This window comes from Gavia stellata, chromosome 4 (assembly GCF_030936135.1).
Source record: "Gavia stellata isolate bGavSte3 chromosome 4, bGavSte3.hap2, whole genome shotgun sequence".
In the NCBI taxonomy this organism is placed as follows: Eukaryota; Metazoa; Chordata; class Aves; order Gaviiformes; family Gaviidae; genus Gavia; species Gavia stellata.
In genome coordinates this window covers 54,840,391-54,865,344 of record NC_082597.1, presented here as the reverse complement: position 1 = coordinate 54,865,344, position 24,954 = coordinate 54,840,391, and the positions used below count along the sequence as shown (strand labels likewise).

Genomic DNA, 24,954 nt, shown 5'->3' with positions numbered 1-24,954 from the left:
ATCTTCACCACAGCCTTCTGAGGAAAGCGAACATGTGAACTTTCCCTTTCCCACGATGGGAAAGTTAAGCAAGGAGGGTTTTGTGGCTTCCCCAAAGCCATGAGGCCCATGAGCCCCAAAGCCCCATGAGCCATGAGGCTCCAGCTTCCTGATTCCCAGGCCCATGCACAGGTCATCTAACACCACCACTTCTTCAAGTCATGAATTGTGTGAGAACTCTCAAGGCTGACTCCTTTGTCACAGATGAAGAGAAAGCAGTATTGGCTAAATAGATCAAAAGAGAGTCCGATTGGCTAAAGAACACATCACATTTCCTCAGCATTTGCTGCTGCTGCTGCTTTCACCTGCTTCAGGCACTGTTCCTGCGAATAATGTCCTTACCCTTTCCTGTCCAGCTCTGTCCTGAAACTCTTTAAATAATAACAGTAAAGAAGGAGCAGAAGAGAGACACCAAGTGGTCTATCTGATGAAGAGAATTTTTTTTCAGATATGAACTGGAAAGAGAGTAGTAGTTCCTGATCCAAAACCTTTAGGTACCAAAAGGATTTTTTCCATTGACATCATCAGCCTTCAGATCAGGACCATCCTGAGAACACAGCACCGGGGCGGGGGGGGGAGGGGGGGAGGGGGGGGTGCAGTCCCAGGTGGCAAACTCTGGAGAAGCCATCAAAGTCGTTCTTTTTCTTTCCCTTCCAGGTCTTTCTGAATACAGAGTCCTTCTGTTCCGTATGCCATTTTCCCTCCTCCACTTTTTGATTTAAGAGCAGTGACAATCCTATATCTATGTAAATATTTGCAGGAGACATCCTGGATCCTTTTCAAGTCTCAGTTAGCAAAGCCTGTGATACACAGGGGCAAGAGCTGTCCAGCAGAGCGTCTCTTTGTAAGAAAATGCTTCTGGCACTAACTAGTCTGGGAGCAAAGGTATGGCAGAAAGCAGCCAGAAGTGGGAACTGGAAAATCTGGTGTCCTCATTTGTGATCTTCTGACATCTGGCACACACACATACACTGCAAGAGCCCATAGTTTACAATGCTTGTATGTTTGTGGTACAGCATAGCCCACTCTTCGCTGGGTAAAAAACTGGCTGGATGGCTGAGCCCAGAGAGTTGTAGTGAATGGGGTGAAATCCAGCTGGCGGCTGGTCACAAGCAGAGTCCCCCAGGGCTCAGTTTTGGGACCGGTCTTGTTTAATGTCTTTATTGATGATCTGGATGAGGGGATAGAGTGCACCCTCAGCAAGTTTGCAGACGACACCAAGTTGGGAGGGAGTGTTGATCTGCTTGAGGGTAGGAAGGCTCTGCAGAGGGATCTGGACAGGCTGGATCGATGGGCTGAGGCCAACCGGATGAAGTTCAATAAGGCCAAGTGCCGGGTTCTACACTTCGGCCACAACAACGCCAGGCAACGCTACAGGCTTGGGGATGAGTGGCTGGAAAGCTCCCCCGCAGAAAAGGACCTGGGGGTGTTGATTGACAGCCGGCTGAATATGAGCCAGCAGTGTGCCCAGGTGGCCAAGAAGGCCAACGGCATCCTGGCTTGTATCAGAAATGGTGTGGCCAGCAGGAGCAGGGAGGTGATCATGCCTCTGTATTTGGCTCTGGTGAGGCCGCACCTCGAATACTGTGTTCAGTTTTGGGCCCCTCACTACAAGAAGGACATTGAGGTGCTGGAGCGTGTCCAGAGAAGGGCGACGAAGCTGGTGAGGGGTCTGGAGCACAAGTCTTATGAGGAACGGCTGAGGGAGCTGGGGTTGTTTAGCCTGGAGAAGAGGAGGCTGAGGGGAGACCTTATCGCTCTCTACAACTACCTGAAAGGGGGTTGCAGAGAGGTGGGTGTTGGTCTCTTCTCCCAAGTGACTAGTGACAGGACAAGAGGAAATGGCCTCAAGTTGCACCAGGGGAGGTTCAGGCTAGATATTAGGAAAAAGTTCTTTACTGAGAGAGTAGTGAAACATTGGAATAGGCTGCCCAGGGAGGTGGTAGAGTCACCCTCCCTGGAGGTATTCAAGGAGCGTGTGGATGTGGCATTGTGGGATGTAGCTTGATGGGCATGGAGCTGTGTGGTGTTGGGTGGGTTGGTTTTTGGTGTGTTGTGGTTTGTTGTTGTTGTGTGGTGTGGTGGTGTTTTTTTGTTTTGGTTTTTTTTTTTTTGGTTGGACTTGATGATCTTACAGGTCTTTTCCAACCTTAGTGATTCTGTGATTCTGTGATTCTGTAATTTCATGCATCCCCACAAAAACGGCTCGTTCCCCAAGCCCTGAGATTTCTGTGAGGCTAATGGATAGCAAGGACAAGTGATTTGTCATGAAAACTGATGCTTTTGAGGGACATATGACTAAGAAAATTGTTCAGAGGATTTTGATGATTTGCAAAGCATGAGAAATGAAGTTTTCCTTCTTTACATTGTGAATGTAAGTTGATTTGCATATAAATTGGACCTGTCAAGTGTACTAATATCAATCAAAAAGCTGTGAAAATAAAAGTGAAATTGCAAATAAATCATTCATTTATGTAAATGTTGCTGTTCATTTTATTTATTTTTTCCAAAGCAGTTTGAAAAAGGCAGATGCTGAAAAATGAGACATTTGGGGTTAAGCTTGGAAGACTGAGAGATTTGGGTGGGCAGTGTGGTCGTTTAGGAAAATATTACAAGCCAAAAAGCATGAAAATACGCACCCACCAGCGTTAAGCCTGTGCAAGCCCTCTCTCCCCACACTGGCACCCGCTGTCCTGTGTAACATGAAGACGCTGCCTCAGGTAAATTTGGTGTGCCCTGCTGGATGCCTGATTTCTGACCTGATGCATGCCCTTTGAAATGCCAGTGTGTTGGAGTGGCTGTAAGGGTGTGCGATATTCACCTGACCTACATAAATTGGAGTGATACCCAGGGTCCACCTAATAGGGCCAGTGCAGAGGACTTTGCACTTGGCTCAAAAATGGTGGGACACACCATAGGGAAACCTTTTCAGTGCCACCTCTTTCAGTAACTTCTCGCTGTCACTCCACACAAAAGGAGAGGGGTGATGTCCTTGAACAGCAGCAGGAACACAATATGTGGGGACGGCTGCCTTGTCCAGAAATCCCAGATAACGCATTCTAGCCCTGCACCCAGGTTGCAGCTGTCCTCTCTTCTTCCCCTCCTTTATTTCTTTCTGGGACAGGCCATGCATAACGCCCCTCCTCCCTTGCAATCAGTTTGTTCAGTTCTCTTCTGCTTTAGCCACTGGACCAGCCTACACTGAATGTCCCACAATCAAAAAGCGCTGCCCTTTTTGTATGGTGATTCCCCTTGTACAGCTGCTAATCACTTAGTAAAGGATGGGGGTAATGCAAAGAAATAGTGGAAGAAGTTCCAGTTGGGCTGCAGCAGGGCAGGGTTAACTGGTGAGGCCCCACATTCCACTGCCTTGCTTCTTGCCACCTTTCTGAGAAATTACAGCCTTCTCCAGCCTGCCCGCACAAGAACCTCTGGTACAGAAAGGACCCACATGAAACACTGCTATTGAATGTCCTCAAGCTAGCGCAGGTCACTGGCAGAGCTGCACAATGGAGTGATTGCACATGCAGTTCTGTCGTAAGATCAGAGGGGGAATCGCCTCCTGATTCGCTGCTGGGACAGGAGTTATTCTCACCTGTCCCCTCCTCCAGATGTCTGGAGGGAAGAAATAACCTGCATCTTTGCAAGCCTATAAGTGCTACGCTAATGCTTTTACCTGTTCTTCTTGTGCTGCCCTTCTCCTTTGCATGGCTACATGGACAGGGCCAGGAGTACCATCCTCTTTCCTCCTGTGCCTGGCTGAGTCCCTCCATGACAGAGGACTCACAGGAGAGCAGATATTGCAATAAACAGCAAATGTGTGTTCAAACAACAAAATAAAATGCAATCAAGCAGTGAAGGCTAACAGGAAGAAACAACAAAAGCAAGTAAAACCAGGAAAAGTGACAATAACATTTCTAGCAGGTGCAAAACACTCCAAGTTTGCTGGTCTCTACATCAAGCACATTTCAGGCAATTTTAAATACTGCAGATTATTGTAGAGTTTCTGATGAGCCCAGGCAGTAAAACCAATGCCAGCCCTTTGTAAACCCCAGCATAAGCAAAAGGCCAAAAGATGGTTGGAGCTCTGCAAAGGTTTCAGCTGTGTAGTCCGAAGGCTGTGTGGTGTGCCCATGTGCTGTCACGGAGCAGGCATGGTGTGTGTCAGTTGAGGGAGTTACCATGGGGGGCTGCGCCAGCCAAACCCCCGATAAGTCCATCTCTAGAGACTCATCCAGTCCCAGTGTTGTTCTGACAATGTTGGGAGTCCTGTGGCAATGAGCCTGGAGGGAAGTGCCCAGTGGTGTGTGAACTGGAGAAGGAATAAATGGAAGAGAAGGAGAGGGTAGATACTTGGAGGATATGTTATGCACAAGGGGATGCAGTGTCTGCTGCAAAATCCTGCAAACTGCCCAGTACCAAGCATGCATCTTGATGCACCCTTGGGAGTCACCCTCTTCCCTCTAACCAACTGGGTCTGCTAAAACCTGGTCAATGCGTGCTGTGAAGTGCTGTATAGGCTCTCAGTGCCCCCGTGGTTCTTTGTGGCTTCTTCTGACAGCATTGCCTCCCTGTGTGAGCTCATGGCCATGCCATGGGCGATCTGAGTCCTCCTGCAGATGCCCGTGCCTGGAGCAGTGACACGCAGATAGCCCTTGCTTTCATCCCAGCTGGGCAAGGGAGGAAGCCTCATGCAGCAGAGACATTTCACTCACTGATTTGCAGCAGTCCAAAGCAGGCATGAAGTGGTACCAGGGGGGAGAGCAACACTTCACAGGTGCTCAGCACTTGCCCTGATCTGACATGAGAGAGAAGCAGCTGCAGCTACGTGGGTGAGACCTGGAAGCAGTGGTGGTTTGTGCAGGGACAGGCAGGAGAACAGGCACAGCGGCACTGGAGGTGACAGGCCCTGTAAGCCAGGCTGGGGAGAGAAGAGCTGTTTCAGGCAGGCTGCTTTCCAGCTTGTGTCCAAAGAAGTGGGAGTCCAGCAGTGGCTGGCCAGCCCTGGGGCAGCTGCAAAGACGGATGCTCCTAAAAATTGCACAGGAGCATCTTGGCGCACTTCGGAGCTTTATTGAAATCCCTGGTGGCTTATGTGTGGACTTTTAAAGATCTCCAGCCCTAGAGCTGTTAACATCTCGGAGCCAGCCTGCCCTCTGGTCCCTAGGGGATGTCAGGGATTCCTCTGTGACTTCATCTCACTCATGGTGTCCAGTTTTTGCACTCTGGGGATATTTTGGCTCAGTCTGTGCACAGCAGCCAGGGCCAGACACAAGCGGCACTGTTGGGGAGACCCTCACAGCTGCTGCTCTCCCACAGACCCCAGGGCACAAGCACCCTGCAAGGCACAGGGGATTACAGGGAGGGTTTGAGCCCCTTTTGCCCTCAGCTTGCTAAATCTGCACCTGCCTGAAGGCTGCAGGCTAAACCAGGGTCTGGGGAAATAAGCACAAATGTTTCTGAAGATGTTCTTGCCAGGGGGATTTTGCTGTCTTGGAGTTCTTGTGTGTCCTTAGAGACCCACAGACAGACACGTGCAATAGCCTGTTTGCATATCACAAGCGAGCTTCATGCTGAGGCTACTCAAGTTTAGAAAACTGACTGCAAGCAGCAGTCCTCGGGCAGGAGAGCAGATTGAACACCCTGCAGTTGCTTACAACACAGTCACAGAGATGTGGCAACAAACAAAAAGAGAGTTTCTCATTAGTTGGTTGTATTAAAGTTCCCGGTCTCTGCCTAGTGTGGTACAGTGATGGCACTTAGGCACCGGGTGTCCCTGTCTCAATGCAGCCATGGTGGTGACGGTGGGCTGGGCAGTGCTCCTTTCACGTCACTGGGAATGTGGATGGTAGCAGGCAGGAGACAGGGAAGGGAAGTGCTACAGCTCCCTCCTGTCCTGCCTCCCCCACTAATCCCTGAGGAGGCACAGGGTATGGGGAATTTCTGTGGTACAAACTCCTGAGGTAGTACATCACCAGCACGAGACCAGGACATTGGGCACACACTGCAACCCTTCACCAGCACAGGTTGAATTTGAACTGGGGTTTCAGAGGCACATTGCTGTGCCTGTGTGGGTTTCCCCATCAGGGTTGCTAAGCTGGTGTCTCTGTGCCATGCTGTGGACAGCTTCTTGCTAAGAGCATTCCTCCATCCAGCGTCCTCATCCCATGCTGACCGTCAGCAGTTCATTTCCTCTTCGCAGGGAGTTGCGATGGCAGCATAACAGGACTGTGTTTGCTGTGTGCTGAATGGGGAACAGCTGGAGAGAGATGATTGTTTGGGTTATTTGCTTGTTGCCTGGACATTTTGTTTGCTTGTTTGAGCCCTGAAAAAATAGGTTTCCAGTTCCTCAGGAGGATGGTCTGTGTTAAGCCTGTATTTGCTGCTTTTGAAAACTGGTGTTTTATAACTTTGCAAATGAGTGTCCTGCTGTTTCAGTGGCAAGGCTCCATAAACAAAGCAGTCTTCTCAGAAATTTCCCTGCCACAGAGCCAGTGGGACTGGGGGAGCAGAAGCAGCCAAAAACACATGCTTCCGGTGTCAGAGAAGCAGATATCCCAGAGTGTGGTCCCAGCTGGACCTCTCTTTTGAGTGGACTTAAGTGGCTGACTAAAAGATAATGCTGGCTGATGTTTATGGACTGTGCTTAGAAGGATGCCCCTCAGCTTTCCTCCTGATCGGCTCTTCACCTGGGGTAAACCAGCAGCACTCTGTTGCAACCGTAACACTGCATTTGTAACTGCTCTGTCTGTAGCACATGTGCATATCCTCTGGCTCCTTACTTCTGGGTGTTTGCTTTTATTCTGAGCAGCTGGACAGTCCTTCACCCTGTGAGAAAAGCATCTTTTTTCTCATTGCTGAGTGCAGACATTTTGGCTGTGGAAAATGGAGTTGAATAAGACTAGGCTGGTCAGGAAACAGAGAGGGTGTTTTTGCCAGCTGATACTGGAGAAGTAACATCAGGAAGAATGCAGATTTGGCCAGGGTACTCACGAGCAATGCTATGGGTCTAGTCATGAGCCTGGCTGTGCAGTAATTGTGCAGCTTTGGGCTGTGGTGGCTGCACATCCTTCAAATCACAGCGAAATGTCAGTCTGACATGGACATGGGACCAGAGTCGGGGGTCCACTTCCTGCTTCACAAAAATCATCCCTTTAACACCTTGTGTTCCTTCAGAAACCTCTTTATCGAGTACTGACCAGACCTCAGCCTGTTTGCTTTGGCAGGCACAGACCTGGGGGAGGGGGGCAGGGGAAAAAAAAATAACAACACTGCAGCCGATTCATCCCTCCTTGTTTATTCCACTAGAAATAGATTTGGCAGAGTGCATCAGGAATGAACTAATCAGCAGGGAATTAATTGGCATGTTTGTTAAAAGACAGGAACAACGCAGTGAACAAATTCATGGCTGGATGGCCGGAGGGTTCAAGCAGCCAGAGAGAAGTGCTGTATCGTGGAAACTGTGACTAGCAAGAGAAGTTGTACAGCTGTGCGGGAGAGCCAGCAGTTGAGAGCTGCCCAAAAGAACCGGGGGCAAAGATATATGTGTGTCTTTGCACATGGAGCTGCTTTCAAGAGGGGGTCCATCGCCCAGGCTTTACTCCCCATAAGGCTCCCATGTGTGGGGGGAGATGGCTAGCTTGCAGGAGTGGGAGGGAGGGGTAGGAGAGGTACAGCTGGAGGACACTCCACGGAAAGACTGTGGAAATGCAGAGCACGGGGAAATGAAGAGGGACACGTCACTCATTGCAAGCTGAAATGCAGAAGGGGTGGCGAGGAGAAGAGAAGCAGGGAGGCAGAGATTTGGAAGCCTCGTCACAGAAGGACTGGCCTCAAGAGCACAGGTAACACTTATATGCAATTCTCTGCCTTCTTTCCCAGGAATGTTTTGTTTCTTCCTCTGGAGGAGACACATCCATGCACCTTGGAAAGAGCTTGTTGGGTTGAGGGACTCTAAAGGCACCTGTGGGAAGCTCCAGGAGAGGAGGGAACATGTGCAGACTGGCATAGACTTGGAGGTTGGAGGATTGCTACCTACATTTCCAGAGAACAGGGCTGGGCAGAGTGGAAGAAGGAGGGAGAAAGGAAGAGTGAGCAAATCCTTAGCGACAACCAGACAGGCATACATGAGGAGTGCAAGGTCTGTGGGTCCCTATCCAGAGGGAGAGAGGAAACTTCTTAAGAGGGAGCACCAAGCTCTAAATGAGAGAGAGGAGATAAGACATATCCTGAAAAAGCAGGTACATCTGGAGAAGAGGCAGAAGGTGTATATTACCTCCTCCAAACCAACAGTACTCTACTAACATTATGATTTGCAGTAGATGTGTGCTTTTCACCTGGATGACATTTTTTTCCTTCTTTAGCATCAGTATGCCTGCCTGCTGGCAACAGCATCACCCTAGCTGTCAGTCATCGGACATGTCAATCAGATCCCTTTGTTTATCAGGATGGTCAGGCTATTTGACGGATTCAGGTGCTCTTTGCTTTCACATAACATCCATGTAGAAAATGAGCAGTGTAACTCTTAATTATATGCAAAAGCACTATTTAACTCAAATATGTTGCCAAACTTGAAAAAGTCAAGATACTGTTATTCCTACGCAACCCAAAGCTGGGTGTGCGCATGTACCAACATATAGCATTATACCTACACACATATAAACCAAAGAATAATACAATGCAATGGATTTTTAACAAGGACTTGTGAAACAGGTGATATTCTAGCTGTACCACTGTCTGGGTTAATATTGTAGGATCCAATTTTTTAAATTGCTTTTGGCAGTTTTCTTGATCTTTCCACCATTACATAATACTGCAAGCATATGCTAATGTTTATATTACCCTGATTTTTTTTGCTTGGAGAGCTGACAAATGCCATCCACTTTGCAAGTAGAGCTTGCAAATTCTTTGTTCTGGACTCGCAGTCTTGGTAGTTTTCTCCTCTAAAAGCTTAGAGTCTTTTCAGGATCCCAGCTTGGGAGCTCTGGCAGAACTGGCATTAACTGAGAAATTGTGTGCGGCTACTATATGTTTTTTTAATGTGAAGCTGTTTGATTTATAACACCTAAGCCTTCTTTGACTTTGTACATAAACCAGAACATTTTAGTTGGGTGTGTGTAAGTAATGTAACCTCACGATATACTTAAAATATTGCATATGGAAATAAAGACAGAGAAATTCCAACAGTCTGCAAAAATACCTTTATTGTCTATTGAGATCCCTTACAAAATGGAGAATCTTAAACTTACTTTGGTGTTTAAATATCCATTACCATTGGAGTGAGAGCTACATTTTATGCATTTATGATTTACCTGAGATCAAACTCCCTGATTCATTTAAAAGTGTATTTTATTTCTCTGCAAATAACCCAAAACCCAATATCACTCTTCAGCTTTAGTTTGAAAGTAGCTCAGAAGGAACTTGGGAAAATTATGAGAGGAGAACAGGTTTCAAACGGAAACTACAAAGCTAATTCACTTGCAGTCCAATGTTGCAGCATAAAATCCTTCATTTTAGGTATCACTACAGTGACTGCTAACTCTAATCAACAAAATCCTCCTCTCAAAGCAAGCACGGGCTTGAGCTAACACACCGGTATGCTCATGCATGGCGTCAGGAGAGCGTATATGTTTAGAGCAGTCAGAAGTGCAGGGGAAGGTTTCAAACCCCCTTGATACACAAAGGGCAGGCAAGCTCTGAATTGTAATGCAACAACTCACATGTCTGCAGTAGGACCTAGGCAATTCCCCCATATGCAAGAAGGCAGCACAAAGCATGAGCAGTAGTTGACTTCAGTCATCACACTTGACCTTAGTATGTCAAAGTCTGGGGCAGGTACCAGTGAAATCTCAGTGCTCTGTTGTCATTCCCAGCTGCATGTAGGGTTGGTTGAGCACTGGAAATGGAGTATACTGAAACAGCAAGAAACAGAAAGGGTGAACGGGAGAGGGATACAGAAATAGGAGTTCAAATCCTGGCAGTGCTACTTTGCTTTGGGGCAGGGATTCAGGCTTGGATGGCACAACTGCCAATCCCAGCAGGGCTCTGCTCAGGGTATTGAGCTAGCAGAGCTCTTTTATCATGTTGGAGCGAGGAATTGAGAGGTTAAAAGAAGAAAAAAAATACTGTGTAATAATGAGACGAGTATGTCTGTCTTCATTGCTTGCAGATGAAGGGACTGTCTGGTGAATCACTGAGCCTACCCTGCTCCAAGGGCAAAATACGATGTAATTTTCTGACAGAAAGCATTCCATGTTATTGTAATTAATAGTAACAATAACAAAGCTTCTATGTTATTGTTGATATTCTCTGGACTTAGGAAAGAGCTTTCATCCAAGGATGTAAGAAATTTTTCCCTGCTTGTCAGTCTGTGTTCTACCCTGACAGTATTTTCCAGTGCGATACTGCAACGGATCCAAAGACATATTTGCAATGGGCTTGGGATCTGGTTCCTATTACAGATGACCCTGCAGAATTTTTCTGCTAGAAACCTTAACAGTGAATATCCATTTGCCTTCTACAATTCCACCTAAGAGAGGGAAGATTGCTCAATTTCTATATAAGTGTCTGAGATATGGGAATCTATTTCAAAGATGATTATAACCTGATGTTTACTATGATAATAAATTACAATAAGCCCTCAGGAATGCAGGGAACAAACCTACAAAGAAACTGGTCTGTGAGGGGCCCTGATGTTTTAAAAAGTTTGAGATCAGGTAGGGTGGATCTTCAGTATCAAATGCAGGTGGAATTTATCACCACCCTCTTTTAACAAATACAGGAAAATCAAATTATCCCAGCTCTGGGGTACTGAAACAGGTGCAAGGTGGAAAGGGTAAGGAATGGACAGTCTCTTCAGGATGTTTTAAAATGAGCTGGGAAGCCACACTGCCTCCTTGATGTTGGCAGCATTTTCAAATCATTTGCAATGAGAGGCATTGGCGTCTGGGAAGTCCTTTCCCGTCAGGGAAGATTAAAAAGGCATGTGCAGTGCATAGTCATCAAAAGAAAGAGGAAAAAAAAAAAGGTCTAACGGCTGGAGTATTTATCTGGAAATGCAGAGAGGCAGAGGAGCTGTGGTGTCAATACAAATATTTCCAAGAAGATCCATGAAGACCTTTTCATTATGTGCCTTGGTGATATCATCAAGCCTTCTCAGAGATCTTCATTTTGGCATCTCTGAGTTGGGGGGAAGAAAAGGTGTATGTATGTGTGAGGTAGGAGAAGGTAATTTTTTTTTTTTCCTTTAAATGAATACTGCAATTAGAAAATACAAAATACATCCTGACAGGTGGAAAGTAATATTTTTAAAGTAGCATGACATTTTACATCAGTATGGCTATATTCATACTGCTATTTTAAATATATGGAAAAATAAATGCAGTTGCAATTAAAATACGCTAGTGACTGAATGTAAGAAAGGCACAAAGTAAAAGGATTTATTTATGTCCTGCTTTATCTGCTACAGCTTCTAGTAGGTTTTGGGGTGGCTGAATTCTTCCCAGATGGTTAGGAGGTGAGGGTTATATGATATTCAAAAAGCAATTTAATGTCCTCATATTTTGCAGTGAGGTCTTAGCCTTTTGATGCATGTACCTGAACAGGGGAATAATTTGCATTTTCTGAATGTGCCTAGTTCTCACATTAGCCCCTCCATCACTGTGACTACAGATGACTGAAATCATCACTGAAACCCATGAACTTGGCAATGCATTTTTTCTGTTTGCTATGTGAAATATATGCATAATTGATATTTGCAGGCAGTTTCTACCAGAACAGCTGTTTGTGGAATCATAAAATCATGGAATCATTTAGGTTGGAAAAGACCTTTAAGATCATCAAGTCCAACCGTTAACCTAACACTGCCAAGTCCACCACTAAACCATGTCCCTAAGGGCCTCATCCACTTCATGACATTTTAAAAAGAATAAAAATATCAGATTCAACACTGAGGGACTACTTAATTAAGACAGAATAACAAATTAGCATGAGTAAGCTGTGGAGAGACAGACATGTCCTCTTACATTTCGAGATGGTACTTGTCCAGGAGAGCCTGTAGGTTAGGGTTGACTTCCATTGGCTTGGGAATGATGGTAAACTTGAAAGCAGACAAGGAACTTTGGTAAATGCTCATATCAGTTCATATACTTGTCTTGCCTACTCTGCAGATTTGCTCAGGAGGAACTGACCCCCTGGCACCAAGGCAAGGCGGGGGGGGGGGGGGGGGGTTGCCTTTGAGGCTCCATTGCTGGGCAGCATCTGTTAATGCCACTGGTTAGTGGATCAGATCAAAAAGAACAATTTCCTATTCTGGCCTCTATTAAATGCTTGATAAATTGCTTCTCCGGTTTGTACCTTGCTTTCCCTAATTGTAAAGTGAGGACGCAGCTATTTCAATACTTTGTAGTACCTCCTCCTGACATTCATAGAACATTTATAGCTATAAGGTTCTATCCCAACATGGCTATATATGAAGCAAAGCTACTTTCCTAGCTGCTACCAGTTGATGAAGCATGTCTGCACCACTCAATGACTTGAAAAAAAGTAAGGAGGTTTGTACTTGTGAAAAAGAAAAGTCCCTGTGCTTCTGTAAAAGCTAAGCTGAGCAACCTGAACAACATTTTAAAGAAATTCATCATCAGAGAGAAATTTCTTGTTGGGTTGACAGGTGGGAGGTGGAGAAGGAGAGGAAAAAGAGAAATAAAGCAGTTAGCAAGATTTTTTGTCTTCACAGAGCAGCGGAAATTCAAGGTCCTACGAACAGCCACCATGGTGGCTCTTCCTCTTTTCCTCTTCTTTGTCCTCTTGCCCTGCAGTGAATCCCAGGAGGACTTTCTGGACCAGCATCAGAAATGGAACTACAGAGAAGGTGGTAAGAAGTGGTGGGTCAGACTGGGAGGCATTCGCTAACTCAGGGATGACGATTTGCCTATTGTGTCCTTGGAGTGAGACACACAGTGCTCATTCATGAGTGCTCTTTCTTGATTCCTGGGAAGCTGTTGAGATTTTTGGAGAGAAAAATGGTTTTAGGAATAACCAGATGGGGTATCCGGTCGCAGAAGAAAACGTGGGCAACCAGAGGCAGAGAATTACACTGTGAGGGAGAGTTATCTGCTTTTTAATTTAGATACTCCATATGTTGAATATTTGGCATTTCATTGCAACTCAGTTCAAGTGATGGGGAGTGGAATCAAATTGAGATCACTGGCTCATGTTTTCGTGTTCTGTCATGTTTATCTTCCTCTCTTCCATGGACGTCTTGCTAACCTAGCTGACAAGGTCAACATAGAAGGCATTAACAGCATTACTCAAACACTTGAGAAATGGGGAAATGGCATCTTCTGGCAAATGAAACACACCCTGCTCAACAACCCAAATGCTTTACTGCCCGAGTTCTCCAGGTAATTCCTTTCATCTGGAGGTGGGATTCAGTCCTCTCTTGAGTGTCCTTCCTTGAGCAGGATTCTTTAAGGTGAACTTTCAGATTGCTCAATTGTGGGGAGATGAATCCCGCTGTCTTGGTATCTGTTGTGCTAGCAGCTCTGATTACTCTAGTAAACTGAGTATTCTGCTGACTATTTATTGTGAAACATTCTCAATTGCCATGACTGTATTGTAAGAATTATCCTAAAGAAAATTTAGGCTGTCATCGGCACCTCACTCCTGTGAGAATAGGCTGGAAAAATTAATTGTGCTACAAATCCACACATGGACTTGGCCACAAGGCAGGGAGAAGCAGTTGATTTGGTCTGTGTTGTTTTTGATTTCAATCTCTGTAACACCCAGATCAGAGAAAGATATTCACTAGTGCATGTCCTCATAGTTCCCCCTTTGCATTACTGGAAATATTAAATTTTGTGAGTGTGTTCAATCATTTATTTAATTTAATCTGAAATTTCCAGAAACAGCGTGGAAAAGGCAATGAAAGAGAGAAGAGTAGGGAATACTAGAAACCTAAATATCACTTAAATCAGAATTGTTCCTAAAGCAAGTGGTCCTCTTCTGTAACTCAGCTTTCTCTTTAGGAGAAAGAAAATAATATCTGTCCACAGCTGCTAGGCATTAAACCAGTTGAAGAGGAAAGGCTAGAAGAATAAAATGGCACTAGTCAGAAGGTCACACAGTATCTGTACAAATTAGGGTTTCAGGAGGATATAGTTGATAGATTATATGCTGGTCTTTAGCATCAAGTGGATTTCTCCCTTACTGCATGGTGGCTGCTGTTATTAGCACAGAATTCATCACAACTTTGACACTGACAGTGCTGAAATTAATTGATGCCTAAGATTATCAGGGATGACATTAAGTCATGTATTCGGAAAACTCTAACTTTAGTCCAGGGAGATGTAATGAGACTATTCAGCCATGTTTCCTGCATAGGGCTTTCAATTAAGAGTTTGCTGAAAAGGACATAGGCCAGTCCATTGGAAATATTGAGGACTGACAGTAATCCATGGGAATCACTGGCCCAGCCTCCACATCTGCTCCTGGTTAACAGAGAGGCTAATTAATACTAATTAATATCAGGTAAGATTAGAGTGATCATCAGAGCTTCGTAATACCCAAAGGGAGACTTTGAGGAAGCCCTCCAAAGGAAGGGTCAGTGTTACCCCCAAGCACACTGGTGCATCAGTGCAGCCCTCACCTTGCCAAATCCTGATGTAAAACCTGGGTCTCCCCCTCCCTCAGCTCAGGCAGAGGCATAGCCTGGAGCAACCAGAGGGCTGTGCAATCACAGCTGCACCATGGCACACAGCAGCCTGCCCTTCATCAGGAAGTCCTCATAGGTGATCCCACGCATTGCTGCTCTCTTCTTCCCAACCCCTGCCAGTTCCAGCTACACAGGATGGTTTTCATCTCCCCCCCTTAAAGCAGGGGTGCTGTGAAGTGCTTCTGGGAGCTCCTAAACCAGCCAGCTGCACTTTGGTGGTGATGGAAAAAGCGTGTCACCCATGCTGGTCCTGAAGCTCGTGGTTTCCTGGGTTCAGACAGGGGCATCTCATATGAGTTCCCACCACCTGAGGGTCAGTGTGGCTTTGGAAGCACCTTTTAATGGTTCCTTGCAACTTCCCCACCAACAAACACAAGGCCATGGTAAATTATTTTGCATGCTTAGGAACACTGCTCACACTGAGTTATTCTCCTGTATTACTCTCTCTGTAGTCTCCGTCCTGTCTCCGCAGCTGTGGACAATCTCGTGAGGGAAGTCCAGTCTATAAGGAAAAGGCTAGAAGAACTGAATGAACGTCTCAATGTCATCAGCAAAACTGTCCTTCCCATCCGACTGAATGCTCTGCAGAGCCAGAGGCGTGGAAATACTCAGCTGCGGAGACTTCCGATGCATAGGAGAAGGTTGTATGCTCGCAGGAGACCTCAGAGGAGTTGATTCTCTACCAGAAAAGAAGGCAAAGCTTTGTTTTTTTCATCTGCTTAAGCCTTTCTCCATGGGACGCTGCTAGAGGGAATAAAGTAAAGCACATACAAGTCAGCTTTACTAAGGAGACCAGAACTTCTGCATTTTGTTGCTGCCTTTCAAACCTAGGTCAGTAGATGAAAGCTGACCCTGTTCTTCAGAGATGGACGTTTTGTGTCCCAAGCAGAATGAGCTGACAAGCTCAGTCTACTTGAGCGTGAATACCTTCAGGCTATACAGTCATTCTTTCTGCTTACCAGAGGAAGCTCTTTCTATCAAGATCAGGTGAATTTCTCCCTCTGTCCTATTTTTATAGCATTCCATCTGACACAGCTGGGGAATTTGATCTTCAAAAGTGCTGAATGCCTGATGAATGCAGAAAGATAGATTAGTGCTTGGCATTTCCAGCTGGGCAGGGAGGGGGAGAGGAAGCTATGTTTTAAAATGCAGCCTTAATCTATTCCCTGTCAGTGCAAAGAATGCCCCATTCACATGTTCAGAGGGTGGGTAGAGTTGGATAACCTTGGTCTGTGCATCATGTTTCGAGACTGAAGATGTGTCAGATTCTAGGGGACCAAATTTGAACATCTATCTTCTGCAAAGAGGGTTTTTTTAGCTACCTGGAACTGGGCACTCAAAACCTTGTTATTCAGCAGGTATGTTCAGAATTTCCAGCACTCTGAAAGACATCGCATTGACTTCTGCCAAGACCCGTGGAAACCAGGGGATGTTTTTTCTAAATTATTTAGATACCTAATGACATAGATAGGTGTCTAGAAGGATTTTCCAAAATAGCTGAAGAGACAGTTCAGTCCCCAAAATCACAGATAATAATTCAATTGGTGACTAATTTGTAGACTATCTTCTCCACATGCAAGCACTGACCTCCAGACATTTTCCAACATCCTTTAGCACAATTAAGATCTGTAGAAAAACAGTAACTGTGCAACTCAAGGATTTTGGTGCCTCAGGAAGTACCCAGAATACCCCACCTTCAGCTCCTCTTTGCCTATGGCTTCCTGATGATAGAACTGGTGATAAAAAACAGCGCAGAAATCAAATTATGCACTGAACAGACGATAGAGTGAACTTGCCCTTCAGGTCTCTAAAGGTAAATCCAGCATTGCAGCTAACTGCATACCTGAAATCTGTTGAAACATAGGCAGGAGAGTCAGAGACAAAAATAAACTATTTTTTTTAAAGGTCTGGATGAAGCATTTTATAAGAACAAAAATAAAGAATGGATTATGTCTAAATGGTTGTGGAGGAGGCTAGCATGACAGTTGTTTTGCAAACAGTCTCCAGTCATAAACAGTGAGGATGCAGACTAGCTATTTAAGGATTCCCAAGGCCTGAGTTTATGGAAAGAAGTTCAGTGACACTACAATAACCTCCAGAGGGAAAGGGGAAAAACTAGTTTCATATGAAATATTTCAAAATGAACCAGAAGAACTAACACAGTCAGCATTTTGGCTGTGACCTGGAAGTTGAGTGGGGAAGGTATGAGAGTGTATGAAACAATCTGATAAATATTTCCCGGATGTAAATTCTCTGAGTTCAGGTTTTCAGAAAATAACAGAACTCTAGCTTGGAAGGTCTTTCTTTGGCATTTGCTTGGGAATTTGAAACAAGGGAAACTCATTAACTAGACAATGGAAAAATCAAGCCAGTGAAAAGGCTGATAAAAAGATACAGTTGTGCCTTTGGTGAAGTTGTCATCATAATTTCTCAGGAAATGTAGAGTATTTTGATCCCAGAATATCTTTACCTAAATTACAAGGAATAACAGGAGAGACAGGCCCCATCAACCTCCTCCTTGTTATTCTGCATTCAGAGCTACTAGGCTGTGCTGTAGCACCAGCTGCACACTTGCACAGACTGCTGGTCCCTCCGGGGGATGCTTTATGCACTTTGCTTGGGGCTGTAGGGACTGCTGGTCACTTTGGCCTATCTAGAAGAAGAATACAACATAAACGTCAGCTTTCATGTTCATATTTTAGACATGAACATTTTATCAGGCAACCTGAAGTTGTATAAAATCCAACATGAAACAGAAAGGTAAGACTTCTGGGTCAGGGAATTCCCTCAGTCACAGATGGCTGGAGGTGGGAGGCCACCACCAGCTTCTGCCAGGGACAGAGGACTGGGCAAGATGGACCTCTGCTCTGACCCAGTCCATGTATTCCTATACTGATATGTGCAAGTTGGTATTTTTGGCAAAATTCCTCAGCTCAATGGAGAAACTCACTGTTTTAAAAGAGAACAAATAAGCTGCAGCACACAATGTATATTACGATTTTGCAATTTCTTGTATAATGGTGAATAAACCAAATGATATAAATGGTTAATAGATGACTAGATCTGTGGCCTTGTCACCACTGATAGCAGCCCCTGTCATTCACCCTGTGAAAGCCCATGTCAGGCTCCAGCCCTGTTCCCCAACCTGAACATGGCCTGTTTGATCAGATGACCATGGCCAGCTGCTTTAACTTCTTTGTCTTTGAACCACCCTCTGTCTCTAGATGGAAATGCTTTAATGGCACATTTCTTTTATAATTTTCTCTTTTGCTTTTTTAAGAGTATAGTAAAGTTACGCATCAGCCTGCTTCCACGCCACTCACCTTCTATTTGAGGAGGCAGAAGTCCAGCTGAGCAGCCATCTTGAGATGCCTCTGCCTCATCTGCCTGGGGAGGCTGGTCTGATCCATGGCTGCCCCAGTGATCAGTATTCAATTCCTGCCTCCACTACCCTCTTCTTAAACGATTCTGGGCAAGGCACTTTCTCTACCTGCCACTTGTCCTTTGACATGGCTTATACAACTAAGACCCACTTATGATCATGAAGGATCAAAGTCTTCCATGCACATAAATATACCCAGCTATATAAGCTGTCTAAACCCCCTGTTGTGTTCATTCACATATATTTCTGGGAAGGGACCTGGAGGGAGTCGACCGGTTGGGCTGTGAACACATGCAGAGGTCACTAGAAGGAAAGCAAGTATCAGCAGCAGCTTGTAAGATCTACCCCCTACCTAAAGCTTAAACATTCACAGAGACACAGAGCACTGCCTTAAATGCACTGTCTTAAAAGACAATAACTGTGATACCCGTTACTTCTGTTTATTAAAAAAAAAAATAAACGTTATGATTTTGCAGTTTCAGGAGAGCTGTGCCTCTCCACGCTATATATTACGTGCTTTGGTCAGTACCTCCCCTCCCTTGTATTTTATTTCCCTCAGATTTCCTCTCTCCCTCAGGATGAACACCACCTGCTCCCGCACTTTATTACTCTTCACACTTCTCGGAGTCCTCCATTACTTCACCCCCAGGGCCGCCGGCTTTCCGCTCCCACAGCCCGCCGCGGCCGGATCTCCTCCCGGGCAAGTCCCACCGAACCCGGCTGCCGGCTGCCCTGGACCCGCGCCCCGCACGGCCCGCCGCCGCGGCGCAGACCGCCCTTGGGCGCTCCCTGGGGGCGGTGCACCGCCCTGCAGGCGGCGGGTCGCCTGCCGGGCCCTCCCACCTTGCCCGGGCCGAGCCGAGCCGAGCCGAGCGGGGCCGAGCTGAGCTGAGCTGAGCCGAGCCGAGCCGAGCCGAGCGGGGCCGAGCTGAGCCGAGCCGAGCCGAGCGGCACCATGCTGGGCATGATCAAGAACTCCCTGCTGAGCACGGTGGAGGCATGGCCCTACCGGGTGCTAAGCAAGGGGGAGAAGGTAGGTGGCGGGGCGGGCGGCCGGGCTCGGTTCCCCAGCGGGTTTCCGCGGCGGCCGGACCGGATAAGGTGCTGCGAGGGGGAGCGGGTGTCCTCAGGGCAGCGCTTTCCTCTCAGCCCGTCCCGAGCAGCGGGCAACTTCGCCATCCCCCTCCCCTTCCCCAGGAGCAGCTCAGCTACGAGGAGAGGACGTGCGAGGGCGGGCGGTTCGCGGCGGTGGAGGTGGCGGGGAAGCCGTTTGACGAAGCCTCAAAGGAAGGGGTGCTCAAGCTCCTCAAGTACGTTGGAGGAACCAACGACAAGGGTGAGAGATGCTCCCCGCCCCGCGGGGCTTGGTGGATGTTTGTGGTTGACCGCTGCTAACAGAGGCTTGGTGAAAGCCAGATGGATGGAGGCGACGACACCGCGGGCCTGCCTGGCTTGCAGCTCCTGGCACCGGGGGTCTGTGATGGGGATGGCCCCTCACTGGGAAAAATAAACTTGCCACAGGTCAAAGCCTGCCCAGCCAACTCATGCTATGAGTCCATGCCTAACCCATATCTGTTTCAGAGGAAAATCTGAATAATGATTTGTTTAAGCAGGAATGAGTTAACCTTGCAGCTGGGGTAGCATGAGGATAGGCGCACGTACATCTATCACAGCTTGCTGGGTGAGCGGTAGCTGATGAAAGCTGATGAAAGCCAGGTTATCTGGGGCACTTTGGTTCCGTGATGTGCCCTTGTAGGCAGTGAAATAACTTTTATGACCTTGGTATTTTATCATATACTCTGGCTATTTTTATTCATGAAAGGGTAATGAACAATGAGCTTGCTTTTTAATGATACTTCACAATGTTTTATGATGGTGCTTCCAGGTGATTGCTTCTATTTCTTGATTTACTAAAGTATATGCGTCGGTAATCATCTGTAGCAGGAGGAAAAGGCCACAGAGTGGTTCTGAGGCGCATACATTTGCTCTCACATCTTTCTCAGGCAACTGGTAGAGGGAGTTGTATAGTCCGTATGGGCATAGGAGCTGGATGCAGAGGGAAATCGCATTTACAGTGGCATGTTTTGGAAAGGTGATTATCGCTGTTGCTGTAGGAGAAAGGGTGCCTTCTGTTAACATGTGCCACAGAGACAGGTATGGTATCAAAGCAAAGTAAATGAAAAAGATGGCTGTGGCTACCTGATCCTGAGGGTTGGAGGTTCCCTACTGCTGGAAGAAGAAGAGGGAGGAAATACGTTCTTCAGTGCCCTGTGGTACTTCTTGGCAGTAATGAGCAGAGAAGCAGCATGCTGTTCCTCGAGTGGTGGACTGCATGGACAGTCCTGCTGAAAGCCAGAACAGCTATGAGGTTTGGGGCACTGGAACTTCTAGGATGTCTGGAAGCATTTGGAAGGGTTTAGGAGGAAGCTCCTGTCACCCAGTATTGACTATGGGCTCACCACTAAGTGCGGATGATAACAATTTAAATACTGATGTAGATTTACATGTGCCACTGACCTGCCCCAGAACTATAGACCCTGTTGTGTTAGAGGTGATTTTTCAGAAGAACAGAGTGTCTCAGTGGCATGAGCTATATGGTTGAGAGCCATAGAAACAAGACCATTAATAAAAAGCCATCCAGAGGTCACCTGGGGCCCTTACCTCCCGGGGTCCTTGTGCAGTCAGTGGAGAGAGAAGTTTGGCCCAAGCAGAAGCCTAACGTGGCTGTTCTGCATGCCCCAGAGGACCCCACTCTTAACTGACTGTACAAGGAGTTCAGCGTGAGGAATTTTCCTAAACTAAAATTAGCTTTTGTGAATCCCCTGTTAATTCTATGAGTTCCCGAGAACCTAGACTTCTTTAGTAATGTCTGTGTGTCTCTTTCAGGGGTTGGAATGGGCATGACTGCTCCTGTCTCCATCACTGCTTTTCCTGCTGAAGATGGCTCCTTACAGCAGAAAGTGAAGGTCTCTCTGTGGATCCCGAGCCAGTTTCAAGCCAACCCTCCTTGTCCTAGTGATGAAAGCATTAAGATCGAAGAGAGACAGGAGATGACCATTTATTCCATGTAAGAAACTCATCTTGGGATTTCCAGTCCCAAGTGCTGAGGTCTCTAGCGTGCTCTGAAGAGCAGTGTTGGTTTTACCAGGTGATTTGCTGGACAATGGGTGCATGTGGTGGAAAGAAATGGAGGGGTCTTTCTAGACTGAAGACAGGTGTTTTATGGCATTTCTTATCATTGGTCTTGCTGCACCCATTTGGAATATGGATATTTTTTTTTTCACTAGAAAAACAAGTGCAGAGGTTAGCCCTGAAAGCATTTTTGTTTCACTTGGGGAGGTAAAGAGCAGGGGAGGGTGAATATGAAGGTATTGAGTCATTCCTAATCTCTGAAAACTATTGTTTTCCCCACTTTCTGGGATCAGGATGGTTCTTAGTTGTCAAGAATGTCCTTTGGTGTGGTTTGCACCAAACTACAAATGTCAGCTGAAGCCTCGTTTAGATGGACTCATGCCAGAGTCCATCATGGAAAAAAGCAGCCATTGCATTGCTTCAAATAGCCTTTGAATGTCTTTGGCTATTGACTGACAAGCTGGGCTCAAACTAGCATTACAACAGCAATAAGCTCTTCAACTTGTATTTAACCTCTTGGATCTTCCCCTGCCTCCTTGCTTGAACTATTTTGTCTGACTGTCCTTCCTTGCCTGTGACTGCTGCTTCGCCTTTGCTGCGGGTGTGGGCCACTGCTGCAAGAACAGGCTGTTTTGTCTCAAACCTTGGCCCTGAGGCAGGGTGATGAGGTGCTGGCTAATGTTGAAACAGTTCCTGTTGGTGGGAGGTCAACAAAAACCAGACCAATTCCAGCCCACCCCTTTTAAATAGCATTGTGGGCTGTAATTGCTAACATCTCTGTTCCCACCGTCCCTTTTCCTTGGGCTCACTAGAGTTTGGCTAGTCCTCATGATCTGGCTTCCAGCAGATGGTTGTTCACACCACAGTGAACGTGGTTGTTGACATCACTGGTGTAAGGACTGCGGGCTGAGCAGACTTGGAGATAACCTTGTGCTCTAGGAAGCTGTTCCTCTGATACGGTGTTGATTCAAAGGGCAGGGCCGTTCTGCTGACTGATATACATGGGTCTGTTTGGGGGGGAGGTCTGTTTGGGGTCTGCCAATGGATAACTGCACCCTTGCTGTGTAACCGTTGAGACTTAATCTGTCACAGACAAAGTGTGCAGGTTCACAAAGAACAGCGCCTGCACGAGTGCGTGTTGGCGGGACCTGGATCAAAATGCTTGGCTAAAAATATTGTGGTTATGTATTTTTTCCCCTCTCTTCCTTTCTGTGCTCTGCCAGGACTGCTCAGCACCTCTGTGTGCTTGGTTTCTTTGCAGGCAGTTTGGTGGCTATGCCAAAGAGGTGGATTATGTGAACTATGCTGCCAAGCTGAAGTCTGCTCTGGGGAGTGAAGCTGCATACCGCAAGGATTTCTACTTCTGCAATGGTTACGACCCCCCCATGAAGCCTTATGGGCGACGCAATGAGGTCTGGTTTGTGAAAGAGTGAGCATCTGGCTCCCAGTGGTGCTGGCTTGCACTGTTAGCCTCCCTGCACTATGTCCCTGTCCTCTTCAAAATAAACTAACAATTTGGCAGAGTCAGAAAACCATCCTTTCCTCCCTCCACACCTATGGCTTGGTCTTTTATGGACCAGCCTTTTTAGAAGAACACTGCAGAGCCCTCTGATGATCCTGCCCCTTTGTTCTGGACCAAGTCCTCAACCACACAGACCCTGATGATTTCTTGGTGGCTTGCTTTTATCTCCCTCATGCTCCCAGAGTTCAATGCTGAGACAAAGTACTTAATTAGCAAGACTGGTGCCTGACAGGAGTTGCATCCAAGTGCTGACAGGCTATTAGTCTCACCTGAGGCAGTCAAGGAAACATGACAGAAGTGCATACAGGGACTTTTTTATCTTCTTGAGCTTGCAGCTGTAAAATGCTGCTTTTATCTGTGCCATTCCAAAAGCAGTCTGAAGGGACATGGGCATTGCTACCAACACAACGTGGTGAAAATAAGTGTCCTTTACATTGACTCATAGTGTGCAGGAGAGCAATGCTTCTGTCATCTGACTGACAAATGTCTTTTAGAGGAAGATCCAGGTCTCTGTTTTCAGCTATCCTTCTGTTTGAGATGAGATGTTTTGGGGTGTTTTATGTCCTGATCTCAGCTAGCAGCTGGACAATGTGGCGTGGAGACCCCAAGATCGTTTCCTCACCTTCCTGTTACGTGTGTGTAACATTTGTTTAAAACTAGCCTACACAAGGGCCAAAGCTGAAATGTGTGTGGTAATCTAGTTGAATTAGAAAAATACAGGCTGCGAAAAAAGCAGGTGCCTATTACTTGTGATCTGAGGGTGCATTTGAAGAATGGTGAGCATCTAGTGGAACTACTGTGGGTGCAGGTCTTTAAAAAAATCTCAAATGGTGTTAGTTTCTGAAGGGCTACTCAGAGCAGCTGTCTTTAAAGAAGGAGGAAAACCTGGCTGTTCTTGAAAACAGGGATTTACGTCAAATAACGAGTAGCCTTTCGGAAACTTCAAATATAATAGTAAGGGTGGGTCTTGTTTTAGGAAGACCAGCAATATTTAACTGTTAGGCATCAAACCAGCATTTTAGCTGTCAGCTCTGCCAGGGAGGCAGCAGGATGCTCACAGTTGGAACACGCTCATGCACCATGCTACTATTGTGCCTATATAATTCGTTACCTCCACTAAAAGAGGTGTGCTCCGCTGATGCTTAAGAGCCCCAAAGTTCAGGCGGTTTCCAAAAGCCATTTTCCCCCTAGAGCTGAAAGAGGGATTTGTCACATGGCATCCCAGGTTCTGGCTGGTTGAGTTGTTTGACGTGTGCCTGCTTTCTGAGAACAAAACCTGAGGTTTCGATGTGCTTTCCTTTTCTGTCTTGCTAGGCCATAGAAGAGCTTTGCTGTGGACCTCATGAGAGAGTTTCAGTCACCTGTGTGCAAGAGCAGCTAGTCAGGATGGGTAAAAAGAGCAGATACCATTTAATTTAAAAAAAAAACCAAGGGAAAAGCTATTGGCTGCAGTTACTGATTGCAGTGTAGGGGAGGAGGAATCAAAAGGGAAATCAAGGCAGACAAAGAGTTAGTCTTTTGAAGGAGTTTTTTAAGGAGCGAAGGCCCTTCTAAGGGCATCCCTGAATCCAAAGGAACTTATTCATGTCCCAGATTATTTTTACCTGTGTGGGTGAGGAATGGAGGGTCACATTGCTGCCCAGTCTATGCGTTCCTGGGTTCATTTTGGAACTTGTGTGTAGACTGTGGATACAGTCCTTTCTGGCTGCTGCTGGTGAATGTCTTGCAATGGTCAAAATCCTGAAATTTCTGAAAGTTTCTCCTGTGAAATCTCAGATCTTAGGAAGACCAACAATAAATCTGGTATGAACAGAGCTGCACATCTGAGCAGTGTGGTGGTTTTTTTTTTTTCATAACATACATGTACTCTGAACAGAGAGCGAGAGCTTCTGACCCAACAGTGAGAGTAATCACGTCGGTAGGCTCTGCCTGTGCAGCCAGCCCTGCTACTGGCCTTTTGCATGCAATGGGCAGGGTACAGTTTCATGAACAGTGTTAACTGATATCAAAAGCTTACGCAAACAGAACGGCCGTTTCTGTACAAGCAAAGATGCCTGTGTTCTGCCTGCATTTTCCAGAGTTTTTAAATAAATAAAAAAATAATATTGTGATTTACAATTTTTGTGCTCATCATTGACTGTGAGCTCAGTGGGAGTTGTTGATTTGAAA

General features: G+C 46.3%; 2 protein-coding genes across 2 annotated transcripts; both read left to right on the top strand.

The window, feature by feature from the left end:
• The first annotated feature begins 12,764 nt into the window (after positions 1-12,764).
• LOC104252779 (uncharacterized) lies at positions 12,765-17,811 on the top strand. Its single transcript, XM_009820263.2, has 3 exons — positions 12,765-12,910; positions 13,310-13,439; positions 15,202-17,811. The coding sequence occupies exons 1-3, from the start codon at positions 12,808-12,810 to the stop codon at positions 15,422-15,424; spliced, it is 456 nt and encodes a 151-aa protein (XP_009818565.1). The 5' UTR covers positions 12,765-12,807; the 3' UTR covers positions 15,425-17,811.
• Positions 17,812-19,074: 1,263 nt separating this feature from the next.
• Positions 19,075-22,799, top strand: HEBP1 (heme binding protein 1). Its single transcript, XM_059816820.1, has 4 exons — positions 19,075-19,164; positions 19,329-19,467; positions 21,018-21,198; positions 22,525-22,799. The coding sequence occupies exons 1-4, from the start codon at positions 19,087-19,089 to the stop codon at positions 22,694-22,696; spliced, it is 570 nt and encodes a 189-aa protein (XP_059672803.1). The 5' UTR covers positions 19,075-19,086; the 3' UTR covers positions 22,697-22,799.
• The last annotated feature ends 2,155 nt before the right edge of the window (positions 22,800-24,954 follow it).

Bases quoted from the DNA above. Each gene is read 5' to 3' on its own strand.
- LOC104252779 (XM_009820263.2), top strand. From the start codon at position 12,808: ATGGTGGCTCTTCCTCTTTTCCTCTTCTTTGTCCTCTTGCCCTGCAGT. The intron at 12,911-13,309 runs GTAAGAAGTGGT...TTGCTAACCTAG, and splicing joins ATGGAACTACAGAGAAGGTG to CTGACAAGGTCAACATAGAA. The intron at 13,440-15,201 runs GTAATTCCTTTC...CTCTCTCTGTAG, and splicing joins TTACTGCCCGAGTTCTCCAG to TCTCCGTCCTGTCTCCGCAG.
- HEBP1 (XM_059816820.1), top strand. From the start codon at position 19,087: ATGCTGGGCATGATCAAGAACTCCCTGCTGAGCACGGTGGAGGCATGG. The intron at 19,165-19,328 runs GTAGGTGGCGGG...CCCCTTCCCCAG, and splicing joins TGCTAAGCAAGGGGGAGAAG to GAGCAGCTCAGCTACGAGGA. The intron at 21,199-22,524 runs GTAAGAAACTCA...GTTTCTTTGCAG, and splicing joins GAGATGACCATTTATTCCAT to GCAGTTTGGTGGCTATGCCA.